At 42.6% G+C, this 26,444-nt stretch overlaps 1 protein-coding gene across 3 annotated transcripts in view; it reads right to left on the bottom strand.

Moving 5' to 3' along the window:
- The window catches only part of SEPTIN11 (septin 11), a 125,418-nt gene extending 99,202 nt beyond the window's left edge, over nucleotides 1–26,216 (bottom strand). For 2 of the 3 annotated variants that reach the window (XM_023553338.2, XM_023553339.2), the window contains exon 1: nucleotides 25,997–26,216. In XM_023553338.2, coding sequence (XP_023409106.1) covers nucleotides 25,997–26,023 — 27 coding nt within the window. In that variant the 5' untranslated portion in view covers nucleotides 26,024–26,216. The remainder of the gene's footprint in view (nucleotides 1–25,996) is intronic. The other variant, XM_010594121.3, reaches the window with a different exon arrangement.
- Between the last annotated feature and the right edge of the window lie 228 nt (nucleotides 26,217–26,444).

The raw sequence follows: 26,444 nt of genomic DNA on the forward strand, positions 1-26,444 counted from the left end.
CTTTCTAAAAAAGCACATTTTCCACAAATATGATTTAATCCTTCAAATGTTAAAGCACTCTAAAAGACATACCAAGAAAAACTTTAACGGCTTCTTTATTCTAATACAAGAAAAATAAATGGATTTTTTTCAAATGGAAATCAGATTACAAATTGGCAGACTCAGCCTGTGAACATGTTTATGTGGCCCCACACAGTGTTTTAGAAATACTTTGGTTGTCAGCATTTTCAAATAGGGAAATATCACTTCAAACCCAAAATGTCCATTTTTTCTTGGAAAACTGAAAAATACGGCCTCACTAGGCCCTTATTTCCCCAGCCAGAGGTAAGAGGCAGCATATGTTTGTCAATTTTCAGCAGCTTAACTGAAGAATCTGAGAGCTACCCCTTTTAGTAGCTTCCCCCCCCCCCAAAATAAATGACCCAAATAATAAAGCTCACCCTGGTCAAAGCCAAATCCATTGCCATCGAGTCAATTCTGACTCATAGCGACGTTATGGGACAAAGTAGAACTACCCCATAGGGTTCCCAAGGCTATAATCTTTACAGAAGTAGGCTGCCACATCTTTCTCCCGCAGAGTGACTGCTGGCTTTGAACTGCCAACCCTTCAGTTAGCAGCCAAGTGCTTAACCACTGTACCACCAGGGCTCCTTGGAGATTACAAAAATAAATATAAGACACATTTGAGCTTAACTTTAAAAGTTAGTACTTAAGCATGGAGCCACCCTGGTCAAAGATGGTTTATGTATTTGTTGACCTTACTATCTTAACATGCCATAAATAATTAAATCTAGAATCAAACTAAGACCTACCAAATGGAACAACCAGAACACATTTAATGAGTATTGACACCAAGTGAAAAATGTAACTAATTTCATGGATTAATTTGTGTGGAAATTGTCCAAGGGTGTCATGGTTAAGGTTGTGTGTCAACTTTGCAGTTATGATGTAGTTTGGCAGTTATGTAATGATGTAATTTGCCAGCTGTGTAATAATGTAGTCATCCTCCATGTAGTGATCTGATGTGATAAGCCAATCAGTTGTAAGGGATATTTCCTCAGGGCTATGGCCTGCATCTAATACACATGGATATTCTGGCAAAGCTCACTGGCTTTTGCTCTGGATCCTGAATCCAGCTCATCATCATCTGACCTTCAGTTCTTGGAACTTAAGCCCGTGGCCTGCCTTACTGCCTGCCGATCTTGGGATTCATCAGCCTCTGCAGCCTGTGAGCCTCCAGCCTAAGATATTTGGTACCAAGAGTAGTTCTAGAAAAACAAAATTGTAAGGATGAGTTTTCTAAATTGGTTCTCAAGTTTGACTAGTCTTAAAGGTGCTGATAACTCTACTTCCAGTAGTAAAGTGGGCACTGCTAATCCATGGCACGAGGTGGCAATATTAATATGCAATATATCACCACCAATAGATCAAGTATTGGTGAGAAACATGGCTCTAGGTGATCACATGTTTGAAACATTTCTACAATTTTGTCAGAATGAGAAGTATAGGGAAGCTGGTTGGTTGGTACTACTGTTGCTAGACAAAGGGTAAAAGAAATACAAAAGCTCAAGGCTTCAGAGTCACGGCTCAAGCATGACATAAAAGACTTCAATGTTGCCACTTGTGCCCTGCAAGATAGCCTTATTTCTTGTAGTAACAGAGCTGATACTGCCAAAAACCAAATCCAGAGTCTTATCATAAAAAAAGAGTGGTTTAATTACAACACCAATTGAATTCCCAATCTCAAATGGTGCCTGAAGTTAAAGTGAGGGCATTGATTGGGAAGAAATGGGATCCTGAAACTTGGCATGGGGACATATGGGCAAATAATCAGGAAGTGGGGGACACTGAGCCCCTAAATTCCATTGAATCACTCTTGCCAACAGAACCATCCCTCTTTCTCCCATCTTTAAAGAGATCACTCCATCTTGGTCTCCTAAGCCACCCTCCCCAGTAAAACCCTTCCACCTCCATCTGAGGAGATTAACCTTGCTGTGTCTGAAGAGTCTGTTGTCTAAGATACTGCCAGGGGCAGCCATGTAATGATCTAATTTGCCAGTTATTTAATACTGTAGTCATCCTTCATTTTGTGATCTGATGTAATCATCTCCACGATGTGATCTGATATGATGAGCCAATGAGTTGTAAAGGGAGTTTCTTCAGAGGTGTGGCCTGCATCCAATATACATGGACATTCTGACAATGCTCACTGGCTTTTGCTCTGGATCCCGCATTGGGCTCATCATCAACTGACCTCTGGTTTTTGGGACTTGAGCCAGCAGCCACCGTATTACCTGCCGATCTTGGGATCTGTCAGCTTCCACAGCCTGTGAACCAGTGTCCTGCCATCCTACCTGCCAATCTTGGGATTCATCAACCCCTGAGCTACAAGAATCAGGAGATGCCTCCAGCCTGAGGCCTGACCCACAGATGGGACTTACCAGCCTCTACAACCATGTGAACCGTTTCCTTGAGATAAATCTCTCTCTCTCTCTCTGTGTATATATATATATACACATATACATGGAGCCCTAGTGGAACACTGGTTAAGCATTCAGCTGCTAACCAAAAGGTCAGCAGTTCAAATCCACCGGCCACTCCTTGAAAACCCTGTGGGGTTACTGTGAGTCAGAACTGACTTGTCAGCAATGGGTTTTCAGTATATATAGGTAGATAGATATAGATATATACTTCACTGGTTTTGCTTCTTTAGAAAACCCAGCCTAAGATAAAGGGGAATCTGATTTGCTACGTAAACTTTTACCAGAAACACAATAAAATGTTATTCTTTTTTTTAAATTGAGATCTACCAAAGCTGTGTGATAAATCATTGATCATTAACTATTTTAAAGAGACTATATAAGGTAAACTTCTATTTCTTATTAATGGTTTGGCTGCATCAAGTTAAGTATTTTTCTAACTATAATAAATTTTAAGTATTAATTCAGTTCTAGATTACATGAGTTTATTTTCTTTTTCAAGATGTACCACTGGTAAATTTAAATTTGACCTATCATAAAAGCTTTTCAAAATCTATAAGCTTAATACATTGAAAAGAATCTGCTATTCATACTAACCTTGTTGTGTCCTCCTTGCTGAAAATAGTTGTTATATTTTCCTAATCAGGTCACAGTCATTCTAAAAGCCTTAATAGTTTCTTGACTCTATCCTACATGAAAATGACAGTGTAACTGATTTGACAAAATATCTTCCTAAGTTTTGTGAGGCATTGGTGGTTCAGTGGTAGAATTCTCACCTTCCATGCAGCTGACCCAGGTTCAATTCCTGGCCAGTGCACCTCGTGTGTGGCCACCAACCATCTATCAGTGGTAGCTTGCATGTTGCTATGATGCTGAGCATCAGGTTTCAGCAGGGCTTCCAGGCTCAGATTGACTAAGTAGAAAGGCCTAGAGATCTATGTCTGAAAATTAGCCAATGAAAACTCTATGAAACACACGGGCTGATCCACAAACAGATCCTGGTGCAGGACCTGGCAGTGTTTCATTCAGTAATACATGAGGTCACCATGAGTTGGTGCCGACTCAACAGTAGCTAACAAGTTTTGTGTTTAGCCCTACCATGAGTGCAAATATATCTCAAATGAAGACAAGAAGGCTCATTTTATGGGAATATTATTTCTAAAAATGGCATTAATCTTGAGTCATGGTAATGTTAATATGTAGAGTGTTAAGCAACTACTCATTATCTCTACTAACCACAGAATAAAAAGAAATTGAACTAAACTGCAACACAGATGATGAGATCAGACATAAGCCTTCCCTCTCTCCCAGATACGTGGTTAACAAAAGACTAAGGGAAGGGACATCTTAGTCAATCAGCATAATAAAATCTATTAAGAAAACATTCTGCATCCCACTTTGGAGAGTGGTGTCTGGGGTCTTAAACGCGAGCAAGTGGCCATCTAAGATGCATCAATTGGTCTCAACCCACCTGGAGCAAAGGAGAATGAAGAATACCAAAGACACAAGGTAATTATGAGCCCAAGAGACAGAAAGGGCCACATAAACAAGAGACTACAACAGCCCGAGACCAGAAGAACTACATGGTGCCCAGCTACAACCCATGGCTACCCTGACAGGGAACACAACAGAGAATCCCTGAAGGAGCAGGACAGCAGTGGGATGCAGGCCTCAAATCCTCGCAAAAAGACCAGACTGGATGGTCTGACTGAGACTGGAAGGACCACGGAGGTCATGGTCCCCAGACCTTCTGTTAGCCCAAGACAGGAACCATTCCCAAAGCCAACTCTTCAGACAGGGATTGGACTGGACTATGGGACAGAAAACGATACTGGTGAAGACTGAGCTCTTGGATCAAGTAGACACATGAGACTATGTGGGCAGCTCCCGTCTGGAGGGGAGACGAGAGTGCAGAGAGGGTCAGAATCTGGCTGAATGGACATGAAAAGAGAGAGTGGAGGGAAGGAGTGTGCTGTCTCATTAGAGGGTGAGCAGCTGGGAGTACATAGCAGGGTATGTATGGGTTTTTGTATGAAAGACTGACTTCACTTGTAAACTTTCACTTAAAGCACAATAAAAAAAAAAAAAAATACTCAGGGAACACAAAGACAGACAGACTCTCCTGGAGACTTAAACATGTAAAAGAGATGGCATCCTGTTGCACCTGTAGGCTTGCAGTTGTTCAGAATGTTGCTGGAATTTTTAACATAGCTCTTCTTCTAAAGCATATTGTCTTTTTTCATCAATAGAACAGCTGAGCCAAAGCTTGGGAGCGTTTCCGATGACATGAGATCCTTTTACCATCATAAATTCATCCCTCTTAAATCCTGAGGTCCTAAGTATAGGGTTCCCAATTTAGAATAAACATATTCTGCATTCTCTCATAAGGAAGAAAATCATTATTAGCTCCTAAATTCAGCTACAAAAGCATAGCAGCCATTCTTGCTTTACACTGTAAAGGAAAAATGAACTTTTAAATATCATTGATGCAAGCAATATTTCCTTCAATATCCCCCCATGACCAAAATGTGCTTGCTACAAAGGTTTCCTTTATGAACAGAAATACAGGGAACAAACAGGCATTTCCTATAATAACCTACACCAGTAATGGGCTTAAATTCTCAGTTCAAAAGGCAAAACAAACAACTCCTTTATTCTGTTAATTACAAAAACATTTCTCTCCAACGACAGCATCTATAATACCACAAGTAGTCTTAGACTTAACCACATTTCTACTCCAAGCGGTAAGAATCTGCCATTTTAAAACCTAGGTAACCAAAAACCAAATCCACTGCCGTCAAATTCACTCTAACTCACCACGACGATGTGTTTCAGAATAGAACTGTGTTTCCTAGGGTTTTCAATGGTAAAAGGTTCCTCGGTGGTGCAAAACAGTTTGCGCTAGGCTGCTAAGCTAAAGAAGGAGTCCTGGTGACCAATGGTTAGGTACTCAGCTGCTAATCAAAAAGTTGGTGGTTCAAACCCACCTAGCAGCTCCATAGGAGAAAGACCTGGCAATCTGCTCCTGTACAGCCTAGAAAACCCTTTTTAAAAAAAACCATTGCAGTCGAGTCGATTCTGACTCATAGCAAGCCTATAGGACAGAGTAGAAGTGTCGCGTATAGCTTCCAAGGAGCACCTGGTGGATTTGAACTGCTGACCTTTTGGCTAGCAGCCGTAGGTCTTAACTACTATGCCACCAGGGTTTCCTGAAAACCCTGTAGGGCAGTTCTATTCTGTCACGAAGAGTCACTATGAGTCAAAATTGACTCAATAGCACCTAACAACAACAAAACCAACCTAAAGGTTGGTGATTTGAACTAACCCAGCAGTACCACTGAAGAAAGGCCTGGTGATCAGCTTCCATAAGGATTATAGCCAAGAAAACCATATGGAGCAGTTCTACTCTGTAACACATGCGGTCGCCGTGAGTTGAAAGCCATACTTTGGCAATGGGTAATCTTATGGAAGTAGACTACCAGTCCTTTCTTCCACAATGCCACCACTGGATGGATTCCAACCACCAACCTTCTGGTTAGCAGCATAAAGCATTTGCGCCATCCAGGGACCTCAAAATTAGGTAAGAGTGGCTGCAGGTTTTAACTCAAAGATCCAGTTGATCTCACGAGTGTAGTACAACAGAAAGCACTGGACCAGACCATATGTGCTCAAATCAAGCTACTTCTCCCTGCAACTAAGTTTTCTGAGGAGTTTGGACTAAAAATGATCTTCAGCTTTCTTTCCACTTTTTAGCAGTACTGCCCAACAAAGCTAAATGATAAATACTGTATACAAACAATGTTTAAGTGTTTTAAATTATTCACAAACCCAAAGTGCACTATGTTGTTGTTGTTGGGTGCCATCAAATTGATTCTGACTTACAGTGACCTCACACGACAGAGCAGAACTGCCTCAGAGGATTTTCTTGGCTATAATCTTTACGGGGTCGGCAGTTCAAATCCGCCAGGCGCTCCTTGGAAACTCTATGGGGCAGTTCTATTTTGTCCTATAGGGTCGGTATGAGTCGGAATCGACTCAACAACAACAGGTTTGGTTTTTTTGTTGGTGTAATCTTTACAGAAGCAGACTGCCAGATCTTTCTCCCAACCTTCAGGTTAGCAGCCAAGCGCACAACCATGTGCCTCCAGGGCTCCTTGAGTTCAATATAAGTACAGCTAACAAAAAAAAAAATTTTTTTTTTTTAACCAAGGCCTCGCACCGTGACTCCCCCATCTCTGGGTTCAAACTTGGCTTTTTATAATTACGATGATGGTGATGAAGTATTTCAAACACACAGAATATCACACATCTACATTCTCATTACCTATCCTCATCAAGCCATAACTGTAACCATCCCTACATTCAATTATTTTTTTTTTTAAAGCCATTAGATACACATGAAGATCCCTGAGTACCTCTTCCTAACGCCATTGCCCTCCCTCTCTCCAGTGGTCACTAGCTTAGCACTTAAAACAAAATGAGCTCAGATCATGCCTGGGATTTACCTCAAAGTAATCTAGGGGAGAGAGGGTATACAGAAAAGAGGAAATAGATGACATAAGATTAGACATGAATTGAAAATTGGCCTGAGTGATGGGATGGAGGGTCATCATACCGTTCTCTCTACTTTTATATGTTTGAAATTTTCCTTAATTAAAAAAAAAGAGAGAGAGAGAGAATCAGATTATATTTTTATACTTCTAAAGTTATGCTATTCAATATGGTAGCCACTAGCTATAGGCACATGTGGGCATTTAAATTTAAATACAAATTAGTTAAAATTAAATAAAATTTAAAACTCAGTTTCTTGGTTATACTAACCACATTCCAAGTGCTCAACAGCTACATGTGGCTGTTGTTGGTTGTTGCTGTCAAGTTAATTTTTCAACTCATAGCAACTCACAGCAAAACAAAGTCTTGGCAACCTGCTTCTGTAAAGATTACAACCACTGAAAAGCCTATGGAGCAGGTCTACTCTGTAACACACGGGGTCGTCATGAGTGAGAATTGACTCGACGACATTGGGTTTTGTTTATCTTGGTTTAAAAAGCGGTTGTATCCCAGAGTCAGAAGACCTGGCCTTATGATCATCATTGTTTACCTTGGGCTTGTCACGTAACTCTCTGGGCCTGAGTCCTGATCCATCAAATAGGGTGAAGGGGTTGGATCAAGAATCTAATGAACCTACCTCACAAAGTTGTTATGAAGATCAACTTTTACCCACTGAATCTAATCACAGGAAAAATATGTGGAATTGCACAATACCTATGAGGACATCACTGTGGCGTATGGAATGAGTTTAGTGGCAAAGCCAATGTGCCAAGTTAGCAACAACATTCCAAAAAGTTTATTTAAAGACAATCTGAAATTGTTTTAGATAAAAACAATTTGAAAATAACTGCAGTTTTACTTTGAGAAATGGAGAAATCACACATTTCTGCTTCTAATTTGTTTTCTTCTCCCACTCCCCTTATTTTGGAATATAAAAACAACTTTCTACTTGCTTTTTTAACACTTAATTTTCTCATGGTTAGGATTAAAAATTAAATCAAATTGCTGATGAAAGATTATCCAAGGATAGCTGGAATGCACCACTTGGGCCAAAATGTCAAGGCACTTGCATGAATGCAAACCGGATGGCTGATTACCAGGGCTGAGGTCTAAGCTTTCATCTACATATAAAGATTGTTTCTGCTTCTCAAACAGATTGAGTACATCTTTGAATAACCACGCATATATGTGTGTGCCTCAAAAAGAGAATTTAATAGATCACTAAAATGACCTTACTTTTCCAAGTAAGATTATTTTGCTTCCAGAATCATGTTTCCATTTATTCTGGACCAACCTAAGAGAAACTAAAGAAACAGGTAATGCTTTGGGTGTCCTTTTATCTCTTTGAAACCTGGGATCAGAAAAAGAAAACTGACAACTATTTACGTCAGGGTATAAAAGGAGTCAAATAACGCCAAGTGAGTTAATTTGCCCAGAGAGATTTGCATCTTAACCCAGGACAAACCAGTAATTCTCAATCTTTTTGTTCCTCCAGATACACATGTGGGGATAATTTCATACACACATGATCCTCAACCAGAGGGCACACGTGTTAGAATATGACATTGGGTTGGGAGGGATGGTTGTCTTGTACAGTTGAAGTTCCTTTATCCAAGGCTATTAGGACCAGGGATTGGATAAAAGGGCATTTATAAAATGAGGTTTTAAAAACAATAGTTACAGCTTAAACATTTTATTTCAACTTAAAACATATAAACAGACATTCACTCACCAATTTTTTGACAAAGGGTCAAGGCTTTTTCATCATAACAGCGTCTTTCTATCATAAACCATAAGGCAACATCTGTGACTTCCAGATTGTTTCTTTGAAGTGAGCTATAATTTAAAAGCATTTGTAAAGCAATCTGAGAGCAGGCTCTTTGCAGATTCTTAAAATTTTTTCTCCAGCTTTTTTCAATTGGCTTACTCTCATTAAATTCATAGAAGTTTTAATTTGGCAAAACTCAACTTTTCTAAATCTTTCCAAAGAATTTAATTGAGAAGCAACTCCATTTTCACATTTATATTTCATAGACTTATAAAATATTAAATTAAATCACACAATTACAATAATTCATCTGGTATAAGCTAGTCTGGAAACAAGCAACTGAGCCAGTAAACATACTACTCTGCTGGTAGGTACCAATATGCACCTGCACACTAGAATAGAATACTAGTCTACCAGTCAAAAGCCTTTGGAATGTTGTAGGATTCTGTCCATGTTTTGTAGAGGGAACAGAGAGCATAATTTAACCTGGCAGTGTTTGAAAACATCCCCTCCGGATTCTGATACAACTTTTTGTCCTTTGTCTTTCCAATTACCTTTGCTACATCCCTTTCATACTGCCTTAAACCAAAAGAATAAATTTCTAATGGTAGCAGATATTTGCTATCTAAGAGAAAGGGGAGAGCTGAATAGCATTCAGAAGTGCCTGAACAAGGTAACTCCCAAGCATGGAAGCTGAGCATTATCTCTAAGTCTTAAGCTTTTTCTCCTCAGCTAAATTATAGGCTTCTTGAGAGCAAGATCTAGATCTCATACTTCCAACAACATGTTGATGTTCATGGGGGAGGAACAACTTAGCAAAGGAGGGTGAGAATGGTTGCACAACTCAAAGAATGTAAACAATGTCACCAAATTGTACATGTAGAAACTTGAACTGGTTTATGTCTTTGCTGTATACATTCTCAATACCAGCAAATAAATAAATTAAAAAAAAAAAAGATATGTTGAAGTCCTAACCTATGTATCTGTAAATATGACCTTGTTTAGAAATAGCAGTTTTCTTTTGTTATCATCTAAATTAAAAGAGGTCATAACAAAGTAGGATGGGTCCTGATTCTAATTCTTTCTGAATGGTGTGCTATAAAAACAGGTATACACAGGGGACGACAGACACCATGTGATAACAGAGGCAGATGAATCTATAAGCAGCAAAAGAAAGCCAAGGGTTGCCAAAAGCCACCTGAAACTAGGAAAGAGCCATGGACAAGTTCTCCAAAGTTCCTAAAAGGAATCAACATTGTTGAGACCGTTTTCTAGCCTCCAGAACTGTGAGAAAACACATTTTTGTTCTTTAAAGCCACCTGTTTTGTGGCTGTCTTGGTTATCTAGTGCTGCTATAACAGAAATACCAAAAGGGATGGCTTTAACAAAGAGAAATTTATTCTCAAACAGTCTAGGAGGCTAGAAGTCCAAATTCAGGGTGCCAGCTCCAAAGGAAGACTTTCTCTCTCTGTTGGCTCTGCGGGAAGGTCCTTAACACCAATCTTCCCTGGTTGAGGAGCTTCTCAGGGCAGGAATCCCAGGTCCAAAGGATGCACTATTCTTGGTGGTATGGGGCCTCCATGTGTCTATGCTCACTTCTTTCTTTTATACCTCAAAAGATATTGGCTTAAGACACAATCTAATCTTGTAGATTGAGTTCTGTCTCAACATATAACTGCTGCTAACTCTATCTCACTGACATCACAGAGGCAGGATTTACAACACATAGGAGACCACATCAGATGACAAAATGGTGGACAATCATACGATACTGGAAATCGTGGCCTAGCCAAGTTGACACACATTTTGGGGGGACACAATTCAATCCATAACATTCCACCCTTTGGCCCTCAAAAATTCCTGTCCTTGCCACATGTAAAACACATTCACACAATTTTATCAGCAAAGTCTTAAATCAACTCCAAGTCCAAAACCCAAAAATTCCTCCTCATCTGTGAAATCTAGAATACAAGTTATCTGCTTTCAAAGTACAGTGGTGAACAGCCAATGCTAGATATTTCCATTACAAATGAGACAAACTGGAGGGAAAGAAGAGATAACAGGTACCAAGCAAGTCAGCAGAACACATTACATTAGTCCTCAAAACTAGAAAACAATCCTCTGTTCTCTGATACCATTTATATGATTACCCTGCCCTCCAGACTCTAGGTATTAGCTACACTTTCCAGATTCTGAGTGGAGACCCCTCGGCCCTGGGCTTCAGCTCTGCCTTTCAGGCCCAATGGAACAGCAACTGTTTCCTCAGCTTTGAGAGGCTCCATTCTCCTAGTCCATCTGAGTGGTGACTCCACCCTTTGAGAACTCACAAGTCATGGCTATACCCAAGTCATGGCTATACCCTTTGAGACTGAGACAGCTCTGCTTTCTGTGTTCCTTGTCTCTTCAGCTTCTGCTTCCTGGTTCCTTGGCCTCTTGGTACCTTGGGTGTCACTGCCCACATCTGCCCTGCTGGGGCAAGTGTTCCAAAGCTCTTTAGCTCCACTGATAAGTGCTATAAGTGCCTAGAGGCCCCCACTCCACCTTTAGCCAGAAGGCACTCAGCTCTCTTCCTCTGTGTGTCGGCTCCGGCACTGTCTCGCCCTGGTCACCTAGTTCTGCTGCTGCTTCTCACTGTCTGTGCCATCTCCAATGTAACAGCTCTCCTCACTTCCTTCTGAGTCCTCACCAGAATTGTCTTTGATGTCCATAATTCCACCAACAGTACCTTCAAGGTAATCTAGGCTTTTACTATTAGGCACTTTAAAACTCTTTCAGCCTTTATCAATTTCACAGTTTCAAAACTGCTTCCACATTTTAGGTATCTGTTAGACTAACACCTCACTCCCGGCACCAAATTCTGTCTTAGGCCAGGTCCTCTGGAGAAGCAAAACCAGTAAAGCGTATAAATACATATACAGAGAGAGATTTATAACAAGGAAATGGCTCACATGGTTGTAGAGGCTGGAAAGTCCCAAGTCCGTGGGTCAGGATAGAGGCTTCTCTTGATTCACACAGCCGCAAAGGCTGGTGAACTCAAGATTGGCAGGTCAGAGAACAAGGCTCTTGTTCACAGGCTGCGAAGATCAATGAATCCCAAGATCGGCAGGCAAGACTGCAGGATCCAGTGTGAGCAAAAAGCCCCCAAGTCTTGCCAGAATGTTTACTTATATTTGATGCAGATCACACGCCCAAGGACACTCCCTTTCAACTGACTGGCTACTCACACCAGATCCCATTATGGGGATGATCACACGATACAACTGCCAAAACACTGAGAATCATGGCCCACCCAAGCTGACACACAATGTTAACTTCACAGTGGCATTTTAATATGGCAGACCTAGGAGACTAAGACAGTGTTGTGGATTGAATTGTGTTCCCCACAAATATCTGTCAACTGGGCTAGGTCATAATTCCCAGTATTATATGATTTTCTACCATTTTGTCATCTGATGCAATTTCCTCATGTGTTATAAATCCTATTACTATGATGTAATGAGATGGATTAGTGGCAGTTATATTGATGAGATCTACTAGATAGTGTCTTAAGCCAATCTCTTGAGATATAAAATACAGAAGTGATCAGAGAGACGGGGGACCTCATTCCACCAAGAAAGCACCGCTGGGAGCAGAGCACATCCTTTGGACCTGGGGTTCCCACACAGAGAAACTCCTAGTCCAGGGGAAGATTGATGACCTTTATCCAGAGCTGAGAGACAAAAGAGAAAGCTTTTCCCTGGAGCTGACACCTTGAATTTGGACTTGTAGCCTACTAGGCTGTGAGAGAACAAATTTCTCTTTGTTGAAGTCATCCACTTGTGGTATTTCTGTTATAGTAGCCCTAGATGACTAAGACAGATAGTAACTCACCCCTGAATTCAACCCTTGTTCCAAGATTTTGAACCTTGGTGAATGAGAGATCCATTCGGCAAAGATAAATTTTATTTCTGGTTTGGTTTGGAGGGAAAGTGGAAAAGAAAATGGTTTTGACATCTTCACCCTGCACGGTGCTGGCTAGGGCTCAATAAATATTTACTGAATTAGGAAAATCCACTGAGGAATAAAAATACAAGCTCTTCAAGACAGAGAAGGTTTAACGATATTTACCATCTGTTTTTTTTTTTTTTTTCTTAGCCCCATACGCATATATAAGTCTCCATTACATAAAGTTACCAAGAATCCTCATCAGCCCAAGCTTTGATTTGGTTCTTAAACTCAGTTTAGACTCAGATCTTTTCCCCCCACAACTTAAAACCCAGTTTTGGAACAGCAGTTAATGGATAGCATATTAATTATTAGTAATTCCAATGGCTAAAACTTTATCTTAATTTTCTATCTAAAATCATAAAATCCCTTGGAATTTTATTTTCTACATGGTGAAAATTTGATTACCAACAACTGAAAGACTTTTTTTTTAGAGGGCATAAGGATAAAACTGTGCTTCAACTGCAGACCATCCAGATTCTCCAGGTGAATTGATTAGGAGGTTAACTAAGGACAGGAAAGGCTTTAAAAACAAATAAGTAACAGATAAGCAATGAAATCATTCAGGTCAAAGTACTAGTCTTACACTGCCCACACAAGAAATCAAACCAACCCTCGAAGAATGAGAGCACAGGTGACAAAACTGGGGAGAACTGGAAAATGAAATCACCTTGATTTGTGTAGCGTCCAAGGATCCCTACAACATTCTCAGAAACTGTTTCTGGGCTGTTGTTGTCATTGAGTCTGGGTGAGTCTATTTTCGACTCATTGTGACCCCATGTGACAGAGTAGAACTGCCCCATAAGGTTTTCTTGGCTGTAATATTCATGGAAGCTGATTGCTAAGTCTTTCTCCCACAGACCAGCTGGGTAGGTTCAAACCGCCAACCTTCCAGTCAGCAGTCAAGTGAATAACAGTTTGTGCCACCAGGGCTCCTTGTCACTGGGCTGTTGTTGTGTGCCATCGAGTTGATTCTGACTCATATCAACCCTATAGGACAGAGCAGAACTGTTCCATAGGGTTTCCAAGGCTGTAATCTTTATGGAAGCAGACTGCCACATTTTTCTCCTGTGGAGCGGCTGGGCGGGGGGTCACTAGGCTAGTCTCATACAAAGTGAAGTGATAACTTCAACAATTATCCTCAGAGTTCTTAGGAAGACACTTAAGTTAACTCAGTTCCTTAAAAAGGCTCAATATTATGGGATCTTAAAAGCTTGTGAGCAGCCATCTAAGATACTCTACTGGTCTCACCCCATCTAGAGCAAGGGAGAATGAAGAAAACCAAAAACACAGGGAAAGGTTAGTCCAAAGGACTAATGGACCACAACTACCAGAGCACAACTAGATGGTGTCTAGCTACCACCACCAACTGCTCTGACAGGGATCACAACTGGGGGTCCCGGACAGGCCTAGAGAAAAATATAGAACAAAATTCTAACTCACACACACACAAAAAAAACACACTAGTCTGACAGAGACTGCAGAAACCCAGAGAGTATAGCCCCTGGACACCCTTGCAGCTCAGTAACGAAGTCACTCCTCAAGTTCACCCTTCAGCCAAAGATTAGACAGGCCCGTAAAACAAAAAGAGACTAAATGGGCATTCCAGCCCAGGGGCAAGGATGAGAAGGGAGGAGGGGACAGGAAAGTTGGTAATGGGGAAACCAAGGTTGAGAAGGGGAGAGTGTTGAGATGTCACGGGCTTGGCAACCGATGTCACAAAACAATAGGTGTATTAGCTGTTTAATGAGAAAACTAGTTTGCTCTGTAAACCTTCATCTAAAGTACAATTAAAAAAAAAAAAGCTCAATACTAGCTGATTAAAAGTTGTTTCAAGGATCACTGCCTCATTTTTCCAGTCTTAGCAGATAGTGTAAGCCTAAGAATTTCTAATTTTTTTTTCTAAGAAAGTTTAAAGCTTCAAGTTCACACCTTAGGTATCAAAAATATACTTTGCATGTACAAATCTATTTTCTCTCATACATTTTGTATCTAGCTCCTAGAATATAAAATACGTACTTGACTTGAAATGGATGAGTTAGACAAAATACAGAGCAACCTAGAAACTACACACTAAAAACAAGCACTTCCATCCTGAGATGCAATCTGAAGAGAGGATGGTAGTTCCAAGGAACTAGAAATGAAAGAAAAAGTTTAAGTAATGCATACAGTATTGGGTTTTTTTTTTTCTTTTCTTTTCTAAATCTAGGTTTTGCAAGTTTGAAAGCTCCCTTCAATAAATAATTATCAAAACTTGAGTAAAAGATCAGTTTGTTCTTGGTATATTTTTTCAATGTCCGGTATTTTGGTATAGCTTGGTATGTTATAAAAGTAACAGTCATACACTCAGATTTGCGTAATACAAAAGAAGAGACCCAAATTAGGAAACCCAGTGTCTCCACCTAGGTCCCCCAAAAATGCAAGGACCTGAGGCAAGGGCTTGCATGCATGCTGTTGGGACGTTATCCAGGGGAGCAGAAATGGGGGACTGGGAAGAATGAAAGAAAGAAAGAAGGAAAGCAATTCAAAAGGTATTGAAGCTAATCACACCTGTAGGCTGGGGCTGGGCCCCACGCCCGACCCTCTGAGGAGCCATGCAGATTGAATCTCAGAATTTTCTGACTTGGTGACAAGAGAGAAGTATTTATCCACCAGCTCCCATCCCCTATCAGTCAAGGATTGCCCCAGGGGATGGTAACTCCTTAGGACATCCAGATTTGTGGCTACAGGCGAGAAACCTGGGGCTACAAACATGAGGCTTATTCCTGCCTGGAGTTCACCCAGCAACAGCTAGAATAAAAGGACAGAGTGAAAGGGTGTAGTCCTGATATGAGTCTTATCCAGCACAAGTCTTATCGAATTGATCCAAAGGATCAATTTCCCCTCATTCAGTCAAATGTTTATTAGTGGTGAGGCACACAGTACATAGAATCCCTGGGTGGTGCGAACGGTAACATGCTTGGCTACTAACCAATAAGTTGGTGGTTCAAGTCCAACCAGAGGAGCCAGGGAAAAAAGGCCTGGCAATCTACTTCCAAAATATCAGCCACTGAAAACCCTATGCAGCAGTTCTACTCTGACACACAAGGGGTCACCATGAATTAAAATCAACTCAACGGCAACTGGGACGATACAACATGCAGTCCCTTCCCTTAAGTCTGGCAATACAGACTAGAAGGCATGCACATGGCCCAGGACTAACAGAACATATTGCTATGAGGTAATGAGTTTTTTTTTTTTAATGTTTACAACTGTACTTGATAATTCTTCTTTATTAAAAAGTAACTGCACTATGTGGGTGACGCATGAGGCTTACAGGCAGTCACTGCTACATACAGTGACTCAGAGAAAGAGAAGTCACGAAACCTGGACTGTGAGAGGAGGCTTCATGGAGAGAGTGTATCTGATCCCTTCCTCAAAGGCTCTCAGTGTATGTGACTAGAAAAAGGGAAGACTGCATACTTCAGGTGTGCGAGAGAAGGGGCGAATGCTCAGTTTACAGGACATAAAGCATATGAACAGCTATGCGGTAAATATGCACGTCTTGAAGAAGGGCACTGTATGACCCGATCACTCCCCACCTTTCCACCCTCACGTCTATTCACTCTCTCCACCGCATCCTGATTGCTAATGTTTCTTTAAGATGCTTCCTCCCTTCCAGGAGTTTTGCACGTGCCAGGCAGATGGATCTGGTTTGAGCCCAGTCTTCGGAAAAAGCCATTATTATCACTGTATTTACTTTGCCCAAAATGAGTAACTTTATTGGGGATGTATGTTCCAGGCATCAGTGGAAGCATTTTGCGTAGACTAACTCATTTAATACTGCAATTCCTTGAGGAAGGTACTGTACCGTTGAGAAACAGGAGGTACACAAGGGAAATAACTTGCCTAAGGTCACAAAGCTTATTAAATGGCACAGCTGATACCCTAGAGCCCAAGCAGTCTGGCTCCAGAGCCCACATTCTTGATCAAAATGCCATCTACTACCGCCTCTCAGTAGAGAACAAACAAAGCAAGGAAAAAAGAATGATGCCCTTTGATGCATCTGCACTTAGGAACAGACAGGCTGGGAAAGGTCTGAGCTGGAAACATCCCAAGGGAAATGATTCTGTTGAGCAGCTGGAAGTCCTAATGGCCTCCAAAACATTTCCCAGAGAGGACAGTCACACAGCTGGGGCCACCAGAGAGCAGCACATTAGGTCTCTCAGAAGGTCACCACGCATCACTTGATCAGGATGCCGCTGCAAGCTCGTCATGAGTGGACAGCAGGAATAATCACACTCTCTGCCTTCCATTCATTCTGGCTATTTCTCTCTCTCTTTTAAAAATCACTCTGAGTATGAGAGTAGGATGAACAGAGTGAGAAAAATCATTAAAGAGAGGGAAAGAGTTTAAAAAAAAAAAAAAAGCCTTGGCTTTAGAGTAGAGTCCCTGACTAGGAGGGCATGAACTGTGTTATTATTCAAGACACTCACCCTTCCCTAGCAGAGGATCTTACTTCCCCATCACGTGGCCTTCAAGGTTGGCCAAGTGGCTTGAGGTGCTACTCTTGGCAGGATTACCCATTCCCATCCTATTGAATATAAGGGTGACCATCTAGTTTGGTCAATGAAGTTCACGTGGAAGTGATCCACTTAAGAGCTTGAAAAGTCAGCTCAGGCTTTACCGTGTCTCTTTTTCCTCTGCCACCACTGGACTGGTAATGCCCAGGCAGAGCACACTCCCTCATCCTGGGTCTTAGTTAATCAGGGGATGCAAGAAACAAGTACCCTGAGAAAGAAATAAACTTTTGTTGTGTAAGTCACCAAAACATGGGGTCGATTTGTTGCCTCACCATAATTTAGCCTGACTGACACAGATGGTAGGTCTGTATACGTGTTGTTCTAATAGCCTTTGGTTCTAAAGCCTAGCCCTCCCACCAGCTAGCTGTGCCAGATTAGGTGACAACTTCTTTGTGCCTCAGTTTCCTTGTCTGCTTTACTTCTCAGGAATCTTGTGCAATGCAGTAAATTAATCGTCTTGACAGTAATTCAAACAGAAAAAGTAAAAATTCAAGATTCTGAATAGGCTTCCTGAGTACAGAGGCTTTTGGTCCACTCTTTTTTCTTCCAACAGCAGGTATGAGTAAATTTCACGGGCACTCTTAATAAGATTCACAAAATTTATATTGGCATGAAATTGGTTCATTTACAAACAGATAAAACGAATGATAAAAGCATTATGTCTTGTGGTGAGGAGGGGGAGTCTATCCTGGCTTTTAATAGATTTTTCTACTATTTTTATAAGAACCAATGTGTTTCTAATTTTCTTTTCGGACAGTTCTGATGGCCACCTAAGTCCAAAGTTAGAGGGGGTCCTACCATCTGCACCCCTTTTCAGGACTCAGTTGCTTCAGTGTCCAAAAAAATAACAATTTCTAGTTCTGTGTCTTAAGGTGCCCTGGTGGCTTGGTGGTTAAGAGCTCGGCTGCTAACCAAAAGGTTGGCAGTTTAAATCCACCAGTCACTCCTTGGAAACCCTATGGGGCAGTTCTCCTCTGTCCTGTAGGGTCGCTGTGACTTGGAATTGACTCAAAGGCAAGGGGGTTGATTTTTTTTTTTTTTTTTGTCTTGAGGAAGGACTCAGTGCATAAGGCTGCACAGAGGAAGACCTAAGCTGGTGATGTTATCATTTGGTCACTCATCTTTCTTCGGTCTTCACTGCCTCTGCTCTTTGGGGACTTAATTTGAGCTTGAACAAAATCAACTCCCCCGATCCTTTTCTCACCCCCCTTCTACTCTACTGAATCCTGAACAATTCTACCCTGTACATTTTCATTGTCTTCCATCAATCAATTTCCAGGTAAACACATAAATAAGAAAGAATCTGTGGCATCTTAAACTGGAGTTCAGGGGCTGTTGTGTTGTTTTCAGCAGCCCCTGACTCATGGCAACCCCATGCACAATAGAAGGAAATACTGCCTGGTCCTGTGCTATCCCCATAATTGATTACAGACAGGACAGTTGTGATCCACAGGAATTTCACTGGCTGATTTTCAGAAGTAGATCACCAGGCCTTTCTTCCTAGTCTTAGTCTGGAAGCCCCACTAAAACCAGCTCAGAAATACACACCTCCACTGTCAGATGGGCGGTGGCTGCGCGTGAGGTACATTGGCCAGGAAGTGAGCCTGGATCTCCCATGTGGAAGGTGAAAATTATACCACTGAACCACCAATGGCTCTAGGGTGCAGGGGTAGATAGAGCATAAGATATATAAAGAGCTGTGTAGTAAATATGCATGTGTCTTGAAGAATGTACTGCATGATCTGGTCACTTCCTACCTGCCCAGCCTCACACCTGTCCACTCTCTCTACCCCACCCTAAATGATAACGTCCCAGCTACACTGGATTTCTTTAATCTGCTCTCCCTTCCTTCCAGAGTTTTGCACATGCTGTTCTCTTGGTCCACAGCTACTTCCTCACCTCACTTTCCTTGCTAAGTCCTATTTCTTACTCATCCTTCAGAGAAACTTCACGAAAGCAGCATGGACTACATCTCAAGTACTTCCGATTATAACCTCAGCATCTGCACACAGAAAAAACACAAGAGATATCTGATAAAAACAGATGGATTAGAAAGCCAAAAATGATTACTGATGGGTTAGGGTGTTGAGGGTATTTTGAGTTCCAATTTCTAACCTTTCCATAATATTGTGATTTACTTCTTTAAGAAAAAAATGAGAATGTATGAATTAGATTTATAATTATTAGAAGAATCAATTATTGAAAACAAGCAGGAACAACTTGCATGAAATCACTAGGATAGGCAAGTGTATAGAGACCCAAGGTTATTAGAAGTTGCCAGGGAGAGTGGGGGTAGGGGAAATGGGCTCACTGCTTAGAGGACACTGAGCTTCTGTTAAGGGTGATAGGAAAACCTGGAAACAGCAACTGGTGATGGCTGAAACGTGATAAGCATAACTAATGTCACTAATTGTGCACATCAAGAATGCTGAAATGGAAAATGATTTGTCACATATATTTACCACAATTAGGGAAAAAAAGGCAGGAACAAAGCTCCCACTTGCGAGATACCCAGGATGTTCTTTTTGGAGCATGAAGCCTCTCCTAGGCTCTACCTCCACCTGGCCCCTCTATCCAGGGGCAGATTACCCAATAAGAACAGTAAGCACATACTTACTAATCTGTAGTGAACAACTTCACGTGGTTTTCACCACATCGTGAAAACCACGTGAAGTTGTTCACTGCAGATTAGTAAATAGTACAAGTAAGGCCGTGCTTACCTTGCTTACCGGGTAATCTGTCCCTCAGGGGTTGTATATTTGAAAAAAAGACTTTGAATCTGTAGGAAGGTGCTGTGGGGTTGGGAAAGAGACAGATGCTAGCCATACTTACAAGCAGAATCTTTGATGAGGTGAAAAAATGTGAAATTTCTCACTACAGATCAGTAAGTAAGCACAAGTAAACCTGGGCTTGCCTTGCTTATTGGGTCATCTGCTCCTGCCTCTATCAATGCATCACACACCATCCCGACCATCACAGCTCAGCAGGTAGACAAAATGCGTCCCTACAACTCAATGCCCTGTGCCCTCTGACTTGGGCAGTGCACTCCAGGCATGACCACACTCACTGGCACTGGTCCTAAAAAAAACCCAACCCAGTGCCGTTGAGTCGATTCTGACTCAAAAAAGGTGGCACCATAAAAGAAAGGCCTGGCGATCTGATTCCATAAAAATTACAGCTAAGAAAACCCTATGGGGCACAGTTTTACTCTCTAACACATGGGTCACCATGAGTCAGAATCGACTCTGTGGCACTGGGTTTGGTTTGGTTTGGTTTGAGTACCTGAGTTTTAGTCACAGCAAGGGATGGACTACTGATTTCTACCTCAAGCCAGGCCTGAGAAGACACAAATTTTACTTCGGATCACCCAACAAATTCTTTTTAGAAGCTTGTCTGTAACACCTTAGCCCAAGTATTGATTTTACATTCAACAGCCGCTGCACTGATGGGCTGCCAGCAGAGCCTGAATGGGTCAGGAGAGGTATTGTTTAGTTGGAAGGGAGTTTTCTATCTGGATTAAAAAAAAGGGGGGGTGGGTGGGAGGGAATCAATCATGTTCTAAAGTAGGTCGTCTTGGGAAAAAACATAGAAGCTTTAGATCTGCTGGGTCTGTGTTTAGATAATGGTTCAGCTTCACTGACCCCAGTTGGGACAGATCTAGCTAAGGCTATGAAAGTCTGTTCCCAATAAAATGATAAAATCCAAGAACACCCCCTTCCTCCTTACTTCTGACCAAGCTTAAAAAAATAATAATAATAAGCTTAAGGTCCCATAAAAAGAAACACAGGCACAGAAGACTCTGATTGTAGCCTGCTCCACACAGAGTCTAAACGCAAAGATCATTATCAGCTGTGGCATCATCAGTGGCTATAAACACTGGGTCTTTTGGCAATCAATCAAAGTAGGCCATCCAAAATAGCAGTCTTACAGTTATTCGTTCCTTCGTCTGGACATAGACAAGGCGTGGCCCCTGCCAAACACTGAGCAACCATTTCCTCCATTATAAGTGTCCAAATGGTCAGGTACAGCCCATCCAGGCACAGTTGGGTCTGTAAGTGGCAATTTATAAGAGATGGGTTACGCTTGCTATAAATCTCAAGAAGCTGATAAAAATACACTAACAATCTAAGAGCTGTCATCCCAGCATGGTGGGATATGGGTAGTTTTGTTCTTTAATTCTTTGGGTCTATCCTTTCATTATAATGTACACACATAATTTTTAAATAAGATATTTTAAAAAGTTAATCTACAGTTTTCAAAAGACTCAAACAGGAGGGAATCCTGTACCTTAAACACTTCTTACATTCCTTAGTAATTGCTTATAGCACCTCAATGTGTATAATTTGCTGTTATTGACTAGAGTTCTAATTTTTAAAAACCTCCCCCTAGATGACAGCCCCTTTATCATTTAGACGACCCTCCCCTGGATCTTTTTTCAGCTTCACCAATCTTTCTCCAAGCACAACAGCCAGGGCCCTCCATTAAGGACGACATCCTCAAGTCACAGAAATGGCAATTTTGTAACAATGGGAAAGAATGTTTCATTGTCAGTATCTCCCTCATTGAAGACCAGGCCAAATCTTCAGGAACTCTCTAGAAGGATCTCCTGACAGTTGAAGATCCTTCACTTGAATTACCATTGTTGACCCGGCAATGGGCACATAATTCCCTTTTTCCCTAAATGCTTTACATACTCCACTGAAGTTGTCACTTGAAGGTACATGCATACCAAATGTCTCAGAAAAGAATTCTCACTCATTTCTTTTTAATCTTACTCCAGACAAGCAGGGAACTTCTCCCTTACGCACTGCTATATCCCCAGCACCTCGAACAGTGCCACAAACCCAGTGCTGTTAAGTCGATTCCGACTTATAGCGACCCTATAGGACAGAGTACAACTGCACCACAGGGTTTCCAAGGAGCGCCTAGCAGATTCGAACTGCCAACCCTTTGGTTAGCAGCCATAGCACTTAACCACTACACCACCAGGGTTTCCCTTGGCACATAAGTGCTCAATAAATACTGTTTAAGGAGTGGATGAGTGAATTTGGCTTTTCTTTTTCTTTTGGCTCAACACATAAAAGAACAATTAAACATGGTTCTTAAAGGATATCATAGGGAACTCTCTGCCATCGAAAAAGTTCAAACACAAACGTTCTGTTAGCAAAAAAAAATATTTCTGCATGGGGGAATACGCTGAACCAAATGACTTCTGAAGTCCTTTCAATTCCTAGACTCCATGCTTTGATAAACACCTCACCTAAAAATGACACACTAAGTAAAATAACCAACCACATAAAGGCTGGTAAGAATAAATTACGCCTAAGCTCTGTTTAAAATAAAGATAATAGCTGTCCTGGGACCTGGATGCAAAAATACTGATTCATCCAAAACACGGACACATCCCTGGGGGGAAATGCTCTTACTGGTTATCAGTTGCACTCTGGAAATAGCAGATGGGCTTACTTCAGGGTCTACTCAGGGCCAAGTCCTAAAGCCACCAGTTGGCAAAATAGAGAAGCTAGGGGATGACGAAAACTGAAATAAACATTAACTGAAGCTTTTATTTTCCAGCCAACAAATGAAACATGAACTGAATTTAGTTTCAATGTTTAAATGATTATAACCGAATATAACCACTTTATAAGACAGATAATACTGCATTTGATATAAAAAGATTTTTGCACTGTACAATGCCACATTTATCTGGGATATTACACTAAGACGTTTAATTCACGAATGTCTAAAACTGGATGGGGAGATAGTTTGTAGGAAAAGAAGGTATCCTCATGTTTTTCTAAATAACTTTTTAAAAACCTAATTAAATGAGTAGACCCAGAAAGTTCATTCATACATAAGTCAACTTTGGAGTAATTCTTTTCCCTTAGCACACCCTTCCTTTCTTTTGTTCAAATCATAGAATAGACAAGGGGACAGGAGAGGCAGAAATAACACTAAGGATGCAGTACAGATCCCTTAGAGCTGGGTTTGAGCTGGGTTTAGGGAATCTTCTGCATTCACTGGGACTGTTTTAAAGACATATGGGCTAAGATAAATGCAGTATCCACAGTTAAAACAGTTACCCAGTGAACAAAGGGAACAGTTAAACAATGCCAGAGAAAGGTTATCACAAATCTTCTGTGCTATATTAAAAGACTCTTCAACTTTGTAGTCAATTCTTGATCACCCATACCACAGCTTGGTCAAAAAGGTTTCTGTTTTTAAATTATAAATTGTTTTTAGCTGCCAGGTGGCGTCCGCCCCCAACTCATGGTGACCCCATGTGATACAGAGTAGAATTGCTCCATAGGGTTTTCCTGGCTGTAATCTTTATAAAAGAAGTTCACCCAGTCTTTCTTTTGAGGAAAGCGTAAGTAACTCTAGGTAATTTAATATTCACTGACAACAGAAAATGTGTAATCAGCCGCTTCCTTCATACACACTTAAAAAAAATTTTTTTTTTCTTTTTAAAAAGATTCCTATTATTTGAGTGATGGAAACCCTGGTGGAGTAGTGGTTAAGTACTACAGCTGATGGCTGCTAACCAAAAGGTCAGCAGTTAGAATCCACCAGGCACTCCTTGGAAACTCTATGGGGCAGCTCTACTCTGTCCTATAGGGTCGCTATGAGTCGGAATGGCAGCGGGTTTGGTTTTGGTTTTTTTTATTATTTGAATGAGAAAGAGAGGTCTTAACACAAGAATTCTGTGGGATTAAGCTCACATCTGGTTAGCAGACCTGGTGTTGAAAATGATTATGGCCCCACAACTAAATCTTAAATCCACATGCTGTTCCTATTTAACTGACATATGAACCTAACTAATTTATAGAAAATGTGGGGCAAATTATTTCTTCCACCTCCCCCAAGCTCAAGAATGCACCACTAGCAGTACGTGTTATTGAAAAAGACACTCCACCCCACCCCCCTCCAAAAGAAAACCACTTTCCATTCCTAGATGCTTTCCAATTTATCTGAAGCAGATATTGGTAGTTATCTGAATCTGTACCCTGGAAATAAATATGGGGGGGGATTTAACCAGATAAACTTCATCTCTCTGGACCTTTCCACAAAATAAAGGGATTATCCCAGAGACTATGCCAATTCTCTCAGTAACAATAATCCATAATCACTAATTATCAACAGCACAATTTGTGTGACAGAGGACATGTGAATTCTCAAGAGTTTGTTACGAAATAATTAGAGTTTAAAATGTCTAAAAGACCCACAGTTACACTTCAGTACGATCCCTGCACATTTTCTGACCGTGGAGGGCATCTTTGAAAACACGGCGGCAAGCCAAACCACCAAGCCGCGTTAAAACACGCAGAGCGACCCCGTGGATTTTCTACTTTGAGACGGGAAAAGACGGGTGTATCTGGGGAGGACTTAGAAGACCGAGGGAAGAGCCGGGGAGTCTCAGAAGCACAGCCTCGAGTGCCTGATGTTTCTGAGCTGCTCGTATCTCCGAAAGATTTTCGTCTACGACTACAAAACCTCTCCAGCCACCACCTGCAGCGGCACAGTGCGGGAAGGGGAAGTCGAGAAAAGACAGAGGAGGAAGGAGATAAACGGAGACCATCATTGCCGGAGGCGCCCCCAAAGCCCGTCCCGCGAAAGTGGACTTTGAACATCAACAAAGAAAACAGAGAAAGAGGACTCCGCCTTTCCCACCCAGCGCAGCCCCTTTCAATAAACGGAAAGGCCGTCGCCGCCCCCTCAACCCCGCCTTTCACCCAGGGATGCGCAGCACTGACTGAACCGCACCCTCAAAGTCCGGCTTCCCTCTTGGCCGCGTTGCGAGTCGGAGACGGAATCCAGGACGCACGCCCAGGAGGCGCACCCCTGCCCGGCCCCCCAGTCCCCAAACTCGGGGTCTGAGCTTCCCCCTCCCTCGTTCCATCCCTCCCGGGCGTGGGGCACCCGATTCTCCACGCACCCGCCCGCCCTTCCTCTTCCTCGCGTCCCCGCCTCCTCGGCCCACCGCCCCCGGCCTTCCAGCCGCAGAGTATTTCAATACTTCCACCCACCCGGACAAGGGAGCCTTTTGAAAACTTTGTGTGTGTGTCTAGGGCTTTTGTCCACATCCTGGGCAGGGCCCGTCACCCGGGCGGGGGCTGAGGGTGTCTGGGATCTCACAATGCACTGGGGAAGCCACCACGGAAAATCCACCCTTTTATCTTTGACCTGCTTCTACGACAGTATAATACACCACGTTTCGGTTAACAATTCCCATACCCTGACCGCCCCCTCGGCGCGGGGAACCCGGGAGGAAATCCCCGCACCCGGTGCCTTTCTCGACTGTCACGAGGGAAAAGGTGTGCGCGGGGAAAGAAGGGCAGCTGGGAAACACCGTGGCTAAAATAATCCTTTTAAGGGGGAAATAGGAGAAGGGGTCCTTTTTCTTCCAAATCCCGGGAAAAGGGGTGCGACGAGGCAATACACTGTTGCATTACGTAGTAGCTGAGCCTCTGGGTTCACCTTCCCCTCAGCCCAGACACGCGCCCAAATTCATGCACACACCCAAAGCCACAGCAGCCGCGATCTCGACCCCCGCCCGGGTCCCCCATATCTCCCGCCGGCACCCGCCCCGAAGATGGACCACCCGGCGCCGGAGGTGCAGGAGGCAAGGAAAGGGAGGCCCTAGCACTCACAGACGGTCTTCCCACGGCCACGGCCATCGCGGCTTCGGCTCCGGCTGCGCCTGGGTGCTCTCCGGCGACACTAGCTGCTGCTGCTCGGGCTCCGGCTCCGGCACCGACTCGCCTCCCCCGCGCCTCGCTTGCGGCTGCGCTCTGCTTGCGCCCGGCTCCCGCTCCCAGCCAGCGGCATCTGCTCCCCCCACGCCGCCGCCCCTCCCGCTTTATTAGAGCAACATGGCCACCCGCCTGGAAGGGACCATTTGCTTCCCCAGAAAGGGGTGTGAGTCTGCGCGGCCGGCCTGGGAGGGAGGGCGGTGGGCGGGCTTCAAGCCGGGACTAGCCGGCCCTGGCCGCAGGGCTTGTCCTCGCCGAATGTACCCGCCCGCCCCGAAGCGACCCTTTCCCGGGCCACTGAGACGCCCACAGCAGGGTGCGCTAGCCGCTACCCCCGGGTCCACAA

The sequence above is a fragment of the Loxodonta africana genome, chromosome 5, assembly GCF_030014295.1.
Source record: "Loxodonta africana isolate mLoxAfr1 chromosome 5, mLoxAfr1.hap2, whole genome shotgun sequence".
Taxonomy (NCBI): Eukaryota; Metazoa; Chordata; class Mammalia; order Proboscidea; family Elephantidae; genus Loxodonta; species Loxodonta africana.